The sequence below is a fragment of the Dasypus novemcinctus genome, chromosome 10, assembly GCF_030445035.2.
Source record: "Dasypus novemcinctus isolate mDasNov1 chromosome 10, mDasNov1.1.hap2, whole genome shotgun sequence".
In the NCBI taxonomy this organism is placed as follows: domain Eukaryota; kingdom Metazoa; phylum Chordata; class Mammalia; order Cingulata; family Dasypodidae; genus Dasypus; species Dasypus novemcinctus.
Genome location: NC_080682.1, coordinates 45,739,939 through 45,752,876, shown reverse-complemented (window position 1 = coordinate 45,752,876; position 12,938 = coordinate 45,739,939). Strand labels below are relative to the sequence as shown.

Genomic DNA, 12,938 nt, shown 5'->3' with positions numbered 1-12,938 from the left:
AGGGCCAGACTGCATTTGAGTCCTTCACACGTTTTTTTTTTTTTGTCTCTGTCTCTCATTGGCGGTGTTCATGTTCTAATGTTTGGTTTCCTAAAGTCAATTTGGTATTAAAACTCGAAAAATTTTGGTGAAACATCAGTTTCTTTAACATCAGATTTAGGATCTTTTTCCAGAACAGCTAAGGGTTTTTTTAAAATTTTTATTTAATGATGTTTGGATAATTGATGAAACATTTGAGTAAGGCAGCAATTTTCAACCCTATTAGTGTGCCAATATAATACAAATAATAGTTAAAGCATTGAAATGTGATACTTCCCTACCTATTAAAAAAATCGATTGGAGCGCATTCAAGGTTATCCTCTAACAAAACCTCGTTCACACAGTTGCATTCTGATAAGCTTTTCTCAGTGGGGCGGGGTGGCGGGAATGGAGGTGAATTCTGCAGAACCCTTCAGGCTTGCAGATACATTCATCAAAGATGATGATGCAGCAGAGAGAAGTGCAGAGAATCATAAGTCTAAGACACCCATCCACTTATGAGCTGATCCTTGGAAAGCACTTCAATTTCCAACACAGAAGTTTAAAAAGCAACTGAGTTGTAAAGTGGCAACGTGACAGTGACTGTTTTACTAGATTATCCTTATGTTTTGGTTTTAAGTTCAAACCCTCCACATTGGATTCCTATCCAATCAAACAGAAATCAGCACACACTTACTGCTCACGAACTATGTACTCTGCCACCCTATACACCATGGAAGATGTGTAAGTGCCTGCTCTTAGGAAGTTTACCATCCGATGGAGACAAGAGATATTCCATAAATGGAAAAGATGAAGGGCTTACGCTACGAGGCTCCTACTCCTATGTCCTTGGCAGACATGGCTAATCAATCAAAGAATTCTTTCTTGCTGAGGTCAGACTCAGCCTGTTCAGCTCAGGGCTCCAGGAAGCCACATTCAATGACTAAAAATTGATATGCAAGATGAAAGCTATTTGCTATTCCTGAGCTATACTTAAAAAGGTAAATAAGTACAGAAAATTGACTTATGAGGCCAAGCGTCTGGACTGTGTGCTAAGGTGACCCAAGGAGGAGACTATTGTTGTCACTGTGATCAGAGAAGGCTTCCTGGAGGAGGCGCTTCAGCCCAGCATTCAAGGATGACTGTAAGGGGGAGGCAGAGGCAGTTCAGATGGGGAGAATGGCAGCAGCGTGGGTACAGAGGTGAGCATGCTTAGGGTACGCTGAGTCCGGCAAGTCAGAGGAAGAGGAAAGTTGGGATTAGGGACATCCAGCCAGAGAGGAATGGTGAGGCCAGGCCGAAAAGGGCCTTGAATGCCAAACAAATGATTTTGAACTCTATCTTATAAACAGGGGAGAGAGACGGACAGTCTGCGAGTGGAATGACACGAACAAAGCAGTGTTTTCAGCAAATCAAACGAGAGGTGCAGGCAGCGACTGGTGTGGAGGAAACTTGAAGCGAGAAAACCAACCTAGAGACACAGGCGGGGAGGAGGGAGTAGGGGAGGAAGCAAGGGACAAAGCCAGAGTTCAACAGCCAAGGGGCAAAGGAAGGCAGCAGCTCGGGAGCCTTCTCCAAGAAGGATTCCACAGTGTGTGCGGAGAGCTGGGCCTGTGCGTAGGGAGAGGGGAGATGCGACGCCGACTGTGTTGAGGCCAAAGGCCCGCCTGCACTGCTTCCCAGCTCGCCCTTTCTGAACAAGCGTGATCCCTGAGGGCCACTGGAGGTCTGCAGCCACAGCAGTGTGTGGGCGACGGATTGGCTCTTTCGTGTGATGTGCTGGTTTGAAGCTGTAAGTACCTCAGAAAAACCTGGTTTTACGTTTAGTCCACCCCGTGGGGGTGACCCCATCGTGAGGAGGACCTTGCGATGAGGTTACTGCAGCTAAGGTGTGGCCCGCCTCAGCCAGGATGGGTCTCAATCCTATTTCTGGAGTCCTTGAACAGAACTCAGAGCGAGAGAAGCCACAGGAAGTGGAAGCTGAAACGGAGCCCGGTAGAGAAAGGAGAGACCAGGAGATGCCGCCACGTGCCGGCCACAAGACGGAGAAGTCAAGGGTCACCGCAGCCAGCCCCAGAAGGCCAGGCTTTGCGGAGCAAAAGCTGCCTTGGTGGTGTCTCGATTTGGACTTTCCTTTAACCTCAAAACCATAAGCTAATCCATTTCCCTTGTTGAAGCCTAGGTATTTCGTGGTATTTGCTCGAGCAGCCCAGGAAACTGAAACCTGTGGCTTTCCTGACTAGTCCACAAGGTTTCAGAGAATCCGAGGCTGCGTCTAACATCCTCGTCACCACTGCTGTTTCAAAGCAGAAGCCCGTCCATAGATGTGGCTGCTCCTTTTTTAAAAAACAGGATGCAAATGTATTAGATTTCTCTTCTGAAACACATGAGCCAACCTTTGAACAGTCTACAAAACGTTGTCACAAAAACATGATTTGATCACAGAAGGCCAGTGATATGAGAGGCACTGGTTCCAAGTTACTGTAGATGTCATATACTTTGCTTCAGCCATTTCCAACTTTCTGTAATGGGCATAATAACCTGTCCCAACCCACAGGAGTATCTGATGGGCATGTACTAAATCTGAGAGATGTGATTGCACCATGCTAGATGCCAGATCACAAGGGAAGGCAGAATCAGCTTCTAAGCACTTAAGCCTTGTGCACATAGAGGGCTTTACACAGTTGGTCCCAACATTTGCCAGTTTCTTCAGACACACTCCCTTCCTCTGACTCTCAGGTTCTCCCCTTATTATTACCAGTTATTAGGGCTGGTGCTAACAGCTGGCATTTATTGAATAAGGGTTTTGGCAGGAACAGATGGCGCATTCATACTGGGTAACTGAGGACAGTCTCACAACAGGGATATTTACAAAGGCGTGAGAGGGCTGGGAAAACCTACGAGGAAAGATGAGTGTCCTGGGGCTGTAGTCCGGGCACCATTGATTCCTCTAGGTCTGAAGGGCAAGAGAAGTCCCTGGAACCAGGACGCAGGACAGGATGGCTGCATGGCATGGGCCACCTGGCAGCAACCCCCCCAGCAAGCCAGGCAGGGAAAGAGCAGGGAGAGAAATGAATAAATGCCCCACCTCACTTTCTCCCAGCTTCGCATCTCCTGAGGGACCTCCCTTAGGCCGACTCCATCGTTAGATGAGCCCAGCTCTCCCGTGAGGCCTGCACCCATAGCTGGAGAGTCACTCCACAGGGCAGGTGGGCACCACGATGAAGTCACCATCACCGATCTCAAATAGGCTTTCAGTCTGACCTGCCAGTCCTACTTGTTTCCCTGGTGCTCACTTTGGAGGCCCCGCCTGGCCTGACCCACTGTCTCTCTCTTCAGTCCCTCCTGGGCTCCCTGGGCTCCACCTACTTCGATCTTCTTTCAGTCTCTCCTAAGCTTTCCTTCTTGCCACAGGGCCTTTGCACATGCCCATGGCCTAGAATATTTCAAACCCAACACCCTTTACCTAGTAAATGACACTAACTGTATACCTCAGGGGTATGCAGACTGCCCATTTGGGATGTGAGAAGAGAATAACAATTTTGTTTTATAATTTATTTTTATCTTATTGTTTTAAAAGGTCTACTTTTGTGTGTGATGAATTAGTATGAAAAATACTAATATACACACATATATACTTAAAAATAATTAAATATACATCTATAAACAGTATGTGCTCACAATATTTTACTGAAGGGAGTCTTTAAAAATGAACAGAGCACTAATCAGCTGTCACTTCGCTGGGAGCCTCCCTTCCCACACTTAATACAGTGTAAATTTCTGTTTATCTGTATGGTTATGTGATGAACACCTCTTGCCCTAGTGTAGGAGCTGTAAGAGGATAGGCATGCTATTTGCCTGTCACTGCGGGTCTCCAGTGCTAACTCAGTGCCTTGCACATAGCAAGCGATTGAGAAACAATTATCGAATGACTAAATATCCCAGAAGTGGAGTGTTTAATGCTCTTCTTTCCAAAATGAAAGCCTTCCATTTTTTGTATCTGGAATACTTTTAGTGGACTCTCTCTTTCCTACGTGGTGAAGCATATAGAAAAGTCACTGCTTTGGTAAAGAAAATGAGGAGATGATTTGGAATTACCTTAAGTACACCTGGAGTGGTGGCCAGGTGCTGAGCCTGTTGGGTGTTTTCATAAGTGTTACTGCATTCAATATTACCTTGAGGGAAGCTTAATATAATCTTGATTTATAGATGAGGAAAGTGGGATTCAGGATGAAAGTGACCATTTAACTAGAAAATGGTCAAGTTTGAGTTCAAATTCAAGGTCAAAGTCTAATATGCTTTCCATCCACTTTACATCTCAGCATCTTGATTACAAAATGAACATTTTCATCCTAAGAGACAATCCCCTTTTCAGTGGTTTTAAAACACTTGACTATTACCTAAAACTAATTCTAGTGGGATCCAAAATCAAACGCAAGGCTGTGCTATAGTGGTCACTGAGAACAAGAGGCACAGCCATGTATTTATTCCCTTCAGTTCTTTTCCTCTTTATGTTTCATTTCAAGGCTGTCGGGACAAGAGTGACAGTCATGTTGGGATTGCTGCTGAAAAGATCTATTGCACTTGAGTAGTAAAAGATGGACTCATTAGATGACACATTTGCAACAAATGTGCAAACTAGCCCTCCAAACCGTGTTCATATTTTCCTACGGGGTTTTGTCTCTCGACACTCCATCACCCACTTTCCTGTATTTCCTCTGATATCCCTGCCCTTTCCTTTCCGTGAAATGACTGCACTGGAAATGAAAAATATATTTCAGGGAGCCCAGTGGCACACTGTGAGAAAGGAGGGGGGGATCTGAAACATAGAATGAGATGAGAGCCCACTGAAGCTATTCTGCACACGAAGCTGCTCCAATCAGCTCTTCTAGTTGCCCAACAAAACTGCTTTCCCCTGCTCTTACCTTCATCTTCAAATGCTGTTCTCTCCAAAACATGATTCTTAATTCTGTTTGAAAAGCAAAGTCTTCTCTACCCTGCCTCAATGGCCCACTTCCCCCCACGTTATGCCATTCTTAGCAGCAAGCCCCCAAACTGTCTGGTTTATAAGACTTTTCCACCTAAAAGGTGGTATCCTTGGGTATTATCTCATTGACCTTTTTTGTTTAAACTCTTTCCTTTGTTCACAGATGAACGGAGACCCGACAGAAAGGAGGGAAACTGACAGAAAGGGAAGCTGCCACTTACTCCACGCTTGTCTTGATTCCTCAATACACTACCTAAGGCCAGCACAAAGACTCTTCCCTGGCCTCCCCGGATTCTCTGTGCTTGTGATTTTTATTTTGGCTGCAAGCAAAGGCCATAGCCCCATATACCCACTCCTCCTCATGCATCTGTCCACTCACGTACCAATTCGCTCAGTCATCGGGGATCTCCCCCTCCCTTCTCCTGACCATCTGCTGAGCCCTGCTCAGTTTTCCTACGAAGGCAAAGTTTGTCTTGGGCTTAATGAATGAAAAAGGGGAGCGTAGTCAACTGAATATGCTAAAACATCCTCAGGTCTATACCAGGTGGATTAAGGCTCAAGTTAACAGAATTCCTATAGGACCGATCACCTGTTTTCTTATTCAAATTCATGTATGCGACCGCTCCTCATTATCTGAATCTAATATGTTCAGGGAAATGTTCTGGATTGTGAATTTCAGAGAGCAAGCACCTATCGTCGATTGTTTTCATTGTGAAAAACTATAATGCATTCCAAATCAATCCCAAAACCCCAATCAACTCCCCAAAATATCCCCATAACACCTTTCAACACTACGTAAAACTCTCCTAGGACATTTCCCTAATACGAAGCAATTAAAATAGCCCTCACATAGTTAGTTAGCACTTTGTGAACTCAGGGGGAAGGAAGGAAGGTTTGTGTGCAGCTCATGGGCACTGTAGAGACCCGAGGCCGTCCCCAGCACCACCGAGACCCCACGTCCACACATAAGGAGGTGATATTTCAATATACTAAATACAACCACAATTAGACCCGGGTTTGGAGGGCTCCCGGGGGCCCAGTGGAGCAGATTGGGACCCAGGAGGGGCTACAGCCCGGGCAAAGGGCGGGGAACACGACAGCGAGAACGTGTAGCACGTTGAAAGGCGGCAACCACAGGCACCGTCTCACCGGGCAAGCAGGGCTGCCGTGCGCGCCACTCCTCTCGTGAGACTGGGGAGAAGATAAATGCTTCACTGCTGTGCCCGTGTGGATTCGGGCTTGTTGCAGTGGACATCCCATACAGATAGCAAGTTTTCGTTAAAAGCTTACAAGTTATTGGTGAATATTTAAAACATGTCAGTATGGATTTTTTAAATCTAAAAGCTTAAAAAATAACTGTCCTTTGTATCATCAGTACATAGCTCAGTGCCTGTCATAGTGGCATCAATAAATGCTGGAGGAGTGAATGAATGAATGAGCAAACGAACCTGACTAGGGCCCACTAGGCCTTGCTTTCCCAGCCCCTGCCCAGCTCCCAAGCCTCATTAAACAGCAGGACCTCCTTGCACCACACTCTCCAGCCACACTGGCCTTTTCCCAGGCCTTCCTAAGTGCTAGACTTCCTCCTGCCACAGGACCTTTGCATGGGTTCATTCCTATGGAGCAACCCACACCCTCCCTCATTGCTCTGGTTGATTTCCTTTCCAATGTAACTCTCAACTCAGCATTGCTTTCTCCAGGAATGCCACCTCTGACCCCCCTGATCAGGCCCATTCCATAGCAACTTCCCTTCAGGTCACTTACCACCTTCACACATTTTCATTTATTTGTGCTCTTCCTCTTTGAACTCTGATCTCCCCTTACACCATAAGTTTCATGAAGGCCAAGAACAGGTCACTGTGTCACTGTTGCAGGTGGTGGTGGGGGTCCTACAGTGTCCCCAACCTCTAGTCCAATACCTAATCCATAGTAGATGCTCAATGAACAACATCAAGGGGAAAAGGGACAAAGGAAAGGTGGAAGGGAAGAAAGTATCATTTCATCTGTTTTCCTTTAGAATTCTGCTAACACATTATTTCTTACCAAATTGGTTATAGGGGGTTCCCTTTACATGCACATAGGTCTTGATTCTGATTGTACATATAGAATCTCTCAGTCCTTCCCCACACCCATGGCTCCCTTATCTGTCTGCTCATTGTTTCCTCTCATTCTTTGCTTGCTGTGTCTGCTTGTTGTCTCCTTGTTGTGTCTACTTATCTTCTTCAGGAGGCATCGGGAACTGAACCCAGGACCTCCCGTGTGGGAGGCAGGTGCCCAACCGCTCAAGGGACATCCACTGCCTGCTCATCACTGCATCTGCTCGTTGTGTCAGCTCATTGCATCTGCTTGTTGCATCAGCTTGTCCTCTTCAGGAGGCACTGAGAACTGAACCTGGGACCTCCCATATGGGAGGCAGGCACCCAACTGCTTGAACCACATCTGCTTCCCTCATTGGTTCTTAAAACCTGTCTCTATGAAGCTATTCTCCTCCATCCTTAAAGCAGGGTTTCCCAAATTTTATTAGCAAGAAATGAGCTCTGGAAGTACCAAAAACAGAATGCTAAGGTAGAAGTGGGAGGTGAACTGCTCCTGGGTATTGGGAGATGGTAGGTCAAATAGCATGACTCCTCTTATTGCCTGACTCTGGAATTTTCAGTCTGTCTTAATATCTCTTTGTCTTCTGTCAATGGTCTCTCCACTTCCTTCTGCCTTTGCCTTATGCCCACTCTGGTTTCTCTCTCGGGTGTTTCTTCCATTATGGTCCAATGGTCTCCCTATACCTCTTCCTGTATCTCTGGTACCTGATCTTAACCCCAGCCAGTGTCTGAAAATCTGAAAATCTCCAAGGACGCAGCAATGCTTTCTGCTGGGATAAATGAAAGGTGCCAGTGAACCGACAATTCCTGAAGAAAAAGCCAAGTGCCTGCATTACCTACATGCTGTTCCAAGAGGAGAAGTGGGAAAGGGGACCTGCCTTGGGGAGGGATTGCTGGACGGAGACACAGGGGTCCAGATTGTGTTTCAAAACAGCCTAGAGTTTCCTGGGGGTGTGCGCTCATCTCCTGAAATAATCTATGCAAATTTCTTGATGAAAAATTCATACTGTTTTCCATGTTGCCAAGCAACCAGCCCAAACATGTTTATTGTGTTAAATCTCTCTGGCGGGGCCCAGTGTCTGAAGCAGGATGGATGTAAGAGGCGGCAAAGTAAGGCAAAGCAGCGGGAAAGATTTCTGAGGCTGACCTGCGAGGATGCATATTCATAGACACTTCTATGCCACATCTGTGGAAGCTCAAAAAAGGCTGTGACTAGCTTTTCCTGCTGCTCTGTAGCCTAGTGATTAACAGCGCAGGTTTGGGAGCCAGACTTCCCAAACTCGAGTGCCAGCTCAAATGACTGGCATTTTAACAAAGAAGTTACTTTAAGCTCTCTGGTTTCACTCTTCCCACCTGTAAAATGGAGAGGACAATCGTGCACAGCTCCTGGGGTTAATGGGAGGATTAAGCGGTAGCCCGCAGGCCTGGCCGTCTCCACGAGTGGGTGCAGAAGGCGCACTGAAAGGCGTGCCCCTCCCTGCTCTGCCTCCTCGCTCAAGCCTCCGGGTCACTGCACAGTGACCAAGCCCTGAGCTGGCTGACCACAGGGAGGTCCCTGGTGACCCTGCAAGGAGCGGGTGGCTAGTAGGGCTGACTTCCTTGGGACCCCTGAAAGACTGCATACAGGTGAGAGGGAGGGATTGTCTAAGAAGCAGGATGCAGGAGAGGGGCACGCATTTAGGAAAGGCAAAAAGGAACAAGGAATTGAAGCTTCCACCCCAGCCCACCCCGCACTTAGTAGGAGTCTTGATCTGTTTTGGGCCATGGATTCCTTTAGCCATCTGGAGAAGCCGGTTAGCACCTTCTAAGAACGTTCAAAAAGCCGAAAATATGAAACATGGGACTATTGTGTACTATGTACATAGTACATAAGGAATATCTAATAAAATCAATTTGTGAAATAGCTATATAGGGGCTTCCTTATTAATTAATTCATTAAATAATAGGATAGAAAGGGATTTGATAAGCCCCATAATTTAGACTGAGAGATGCATGTAAATGATCTTGTGAGGTACCTGCAGCAGCTGTAGTAAGCTACAGAAATAGCTACAATTGCTCCCAGGGGCAGTCACAGGGGCTGTCTTTTCTTTGCTGCTGTGGTCTGTTGCTTTTATTCCTGCTTACAGGAAAAGCTAGGTTTCACTTAGAAGTTAGTGAAAAGATAAAGATGCAGTTTTTTCCTGCTATCCAAGACTATGTGCCCCTTAAATTCTATCTAAAGCTCCCCTGAGGGATCTTGGCCCGAGGTGTAGAACTCCATGGGAAAGACTTCAAAGCTGTTTTCAAAATTACTACAAACTTCAACTCATTCAAGCATTCAGGGTCAGAAATCAGATTCTCAGGAATGGGGAAAATTCCAAGGAATTTTTCCAGCGAGCAAAACCAAAGACTGGCAGAGTCACGGGCACTCAGTCTGTAACTACAGACATCCCAGTTCTCAGTAGAAGGTCCCCAGCCCGGGACACCTCTGTTGAGGCTGTAGAAATCTAGAACCCTGCCCCTTGCCCAGCCCCTGTACCCCATCTCCTTCAGGAGCATCTTCAGAGGGCTTTCCTTCCCTCTTCCTCTGCTTACCGACATGTGCCTGAGGCATCACCCTGCTGTCACCTGCTGCCCCTAACATCACCTTTTTCACTTTATTGAAATGTCAGTTGTGTTGTCTTCTATTTACTTTTTCTGGGTCAGTGACTGAATCAGCCTGAGCACAGTGGCAGTCAAGCTAACATTGTGAGATCTTGGTTTAACCACATTTGCTGTTATAGATTCAAACCACATTGCCCAAATCCTTGGTGACAGAAAGAACCAGGTAAGGGAATGTGGGTGGGCAGATACCAGGTGTCAGCGAGTATTCATTATGCTCCTTGTGAGCTAGCACTGGGTTGCAAAGACATGGTGTGTGGACCCACATCTGAAGAAATAACTCAGACAATAATCCCAGCTAGTGGAGAGACGGGAAGCTTTTATTTGTCAACCTTTTCTTACTGGGCACCTACTAGGCTCCAGGCACTGAGTAGGTGTGTGGGGGGAGCAGTGCAGCAAGCAGGGCTGAACAGTCCCTGCTGCAATGAGGGTTATATTCTGATATTTGAGTCTAATATTACGCAAATAAGAAAGATCATATCCAATTGTAACACATGCTATTAAAAAAAATTTGGATGGCAGGATAGGAAGAGGGAAATGGGGGAGGGTGGTTCAGCACATGTGGCAAAAGCCTCCCTGAGGAGGTGACATTTGAAAGAGAAAGAGCCCTCTGAGTGAAAAGCCAGAGCATGGTGTCTTCGAAGAAACATCATAAATCCAGGGAGGCTGAGGTTGTTGATGGGGGGTAGGGGGGGGATGGCATGAACTTGGCTGAGGAGGTGGGCACCTGCCAGATTGAGCAGGGTCTGCAAGGGTCTACTGAGGCAGTGGACCGGTGTGGCTAATAGCACAGCCTGGAACCAGACCAGCTCAGCTAGAACCTGGCTCTCAAACTTCTCTAGCTGTGTAGCCTTGGGCAAGTCATCCACCCTCTCTGAACCTACATTCCCTCATCTTTAAACTGGGATAATTTAGCTGCCTCAGTGGGCTGTTTGGAGGAGTAAATGGGTTAGTAAGTGTGAAGCTCTTAGAACAGTGCCTGGCACAGATCTGGAGCCACATAACATGGTTTTCTGTGATCGAGTCCAAGCTCAAGGCAGTGTTTCGGAGGAGTTTAAGCAGGAGAAGGGCACAAGCTGAGAAATCACTGGCCTTTGTGTGGATAATTGGTTGTCAATTAGACAAAGAGTTGGAAGGCACTTCAGAGGTCAATTACATCAACTCCTTCCCCAGAGGTTCTCTCCGGGAAGGGGAGGGGACAGTGCCTGAAGAGCCACCTCTGGGAAAGACCCTCCCTCAATTGTGCTGGGCAGGAGAGAAGGCTGAGAGGCAGCACAACCTCCTGGAGAAGGTTCATCCAACCCCTGCCAGTGGGGAGCCCCCTACTCCCATTTCCAAAAGGCTCCAGGTCCCTCATCCCCGGCTCAGCAGGCTCCTATTTCTGCCAGCTCCAAGGTCACTTTTCTTGGATTGTAAGTGCCTCAAGGACAGAAGCCATTTCCTTTCCACTCTAACTATATAGACACAATTATATTGGCTGACACAACCTCCATACAACTGGGTCCTCAGAGCTTTTGAATAATTGATTGGAAAAAGGAAGGGGCATCCACAGCATTTTAGAGCCACTCCTGGAGCGGTTAAGATCTTTAAAGAAACAAAAGGGCGTGAGGAGGTCTTTTTAATTATTCTCTTGCCCCCAGGCCAGCCTTCCTCAAATCTCTCAGGCCAGACTCTTCCCTCCTTAGATTGCATTCCCCACTTGAGGAAAGCATCCTGGAATTCACAGCCCTTGTAAGGAAGTCCTTCCAAACCTCCTGCCCAGAAGCCTTCTGCTGCCCTGTGCAATGGGGGACTCTGCCCATTTCTTGCCCAAGGGGGCACCAGGAACAAGCAAATGCACGGTCTACAGGCCCCTGTCTCCAGGGACATCTTGGGGGACACTACAGCAAACCCCTCCTTGGCCCACTACCCGGAGCAGACGGATGCTGGGAGGGGAGAGAATTCTTCAGGCTGCTCTGGGATTCAGCTGCCTGCCCTGACTCCAGGCACCCCTGCCCAACTGTCCCCTAGCTCCCCAGCCCCAAGGACAGTGGCCACGGCCCCTCTGGGTTCTGGTGGGCTTGCCCCCCTTCTCAGCCATGTCAGGACTTTCCCTACCCCAGCCCCCAGCTCCCCACCGCTCCTCCTCCCTCTCAGCCCCCATCCTCTCCTCCCCAATTCTTCGAGCCTTTCCTTCTCCACAATTCCTCTCACAGCCGCCCCTACCTCTCCCCTCCCCTCCCCCAGTCTCCTCACAGCCCCCTCCACAGTCCCCTTAGGAGACCCTTGTCCTGGACCCTGAAGCCCCACCATTCCTCCCGCAGCCTCCCTCTCTCCTTACTCCTCACAACACCCACCCCCCAAATTTCCCTCCCAGCCCCCATTCCTTTCCAAGTCCCCTCTCCCATCCCTTCCCGTGGCTTCCCCATCTGCAGGAACAGCTGGGGTAGGCAATTCCCTCGGACCCGCAGCCCTCGCTGCTCCCCGACTTCTCCCGCAGGCCCCCCCAACCCCCCCTTCCCCCCCCCCCCCCCACCTTTCTGACCCCTCCGCCTCTCTTCGGACACATGGGCTGCCCCCTCTCCGCGCTCCCCCGCCGCGCGCTGTGCTTCACGGAAGAACCGCCCGCCCCCTCCGGACCCACCCCCCACCCTGCGACCCCCGCCGCGCGCAGCTGGGTGTAGGCGCCGCCCCCGCTCACCTGTGGGGAGGGTCTGAGCAAGCCCGGCCTCGCCTTTTCGGGGTCCGGGTCGCGGTCCCGCTGCAACAGCCCCTTCTTGGGATGCATGTGCCGGCACAGGCAGGTGACCCCGCAGAGCGCGAGGATGCTGGTGGCCGTGCCCAGCGCGGCGCCCAGCGCGATCACCGGCACCGACAGCACCATGGTGCCGGCTCCCCGCGCGGGCTCCGTGCCGCGGCCGCGCACCCGCCCGGGGCTCGAGCCGCCGCCGGTCGCCGGGCGGCCCCTGGGTTCCCGGCGAGCCAGCAGCTCTCCCGCCGCCAGAGGGGCGGGGAGGGAGGGAGGGAGGGAGGGCGGCTGCGAGGACGAGGACGTCAGAGAGGAGGCCGGCCCCGGGGAGGGCTGCGGCGCCCGCAACGACACCACGTCAACCCGCGCCCCCACCTCCCCGCCAGCATGTGACCGGACCCCCCACCCCAACAGGAGCCGGAGCCATTCGGATGGAAGGGTCGTCTCGGGCCATTCTTCACGGTTTACG

General features: G+C 49.3%; 1 protein-coding gene across 1 annotated transcript in view; it reads right to left on the bottom strand.

The window, feature by feature from the left end:
- Window positions 1-12,700, bottom strand: part of SYT13 (synaptotagmin 13) — a 41,926-nt gene extending 29,226 nt beyond the window's left edge. Inside the window, exon 1 of the mRNA XM_004470354.5 lies at window positions 12,422-12,700. Coding sequence (XP_004470411.2) covers window positions 12,422-12,604 — 183 coding nt within the window. The 5' untranslated portion in view covers window positions 12,605-12,700. The remainder of the gene's footprint in view (window positions 1-12,421) is intronic.
- Between the last annotated feature and the right edge of the window lie 238 nt (window positions 12,701-12,938).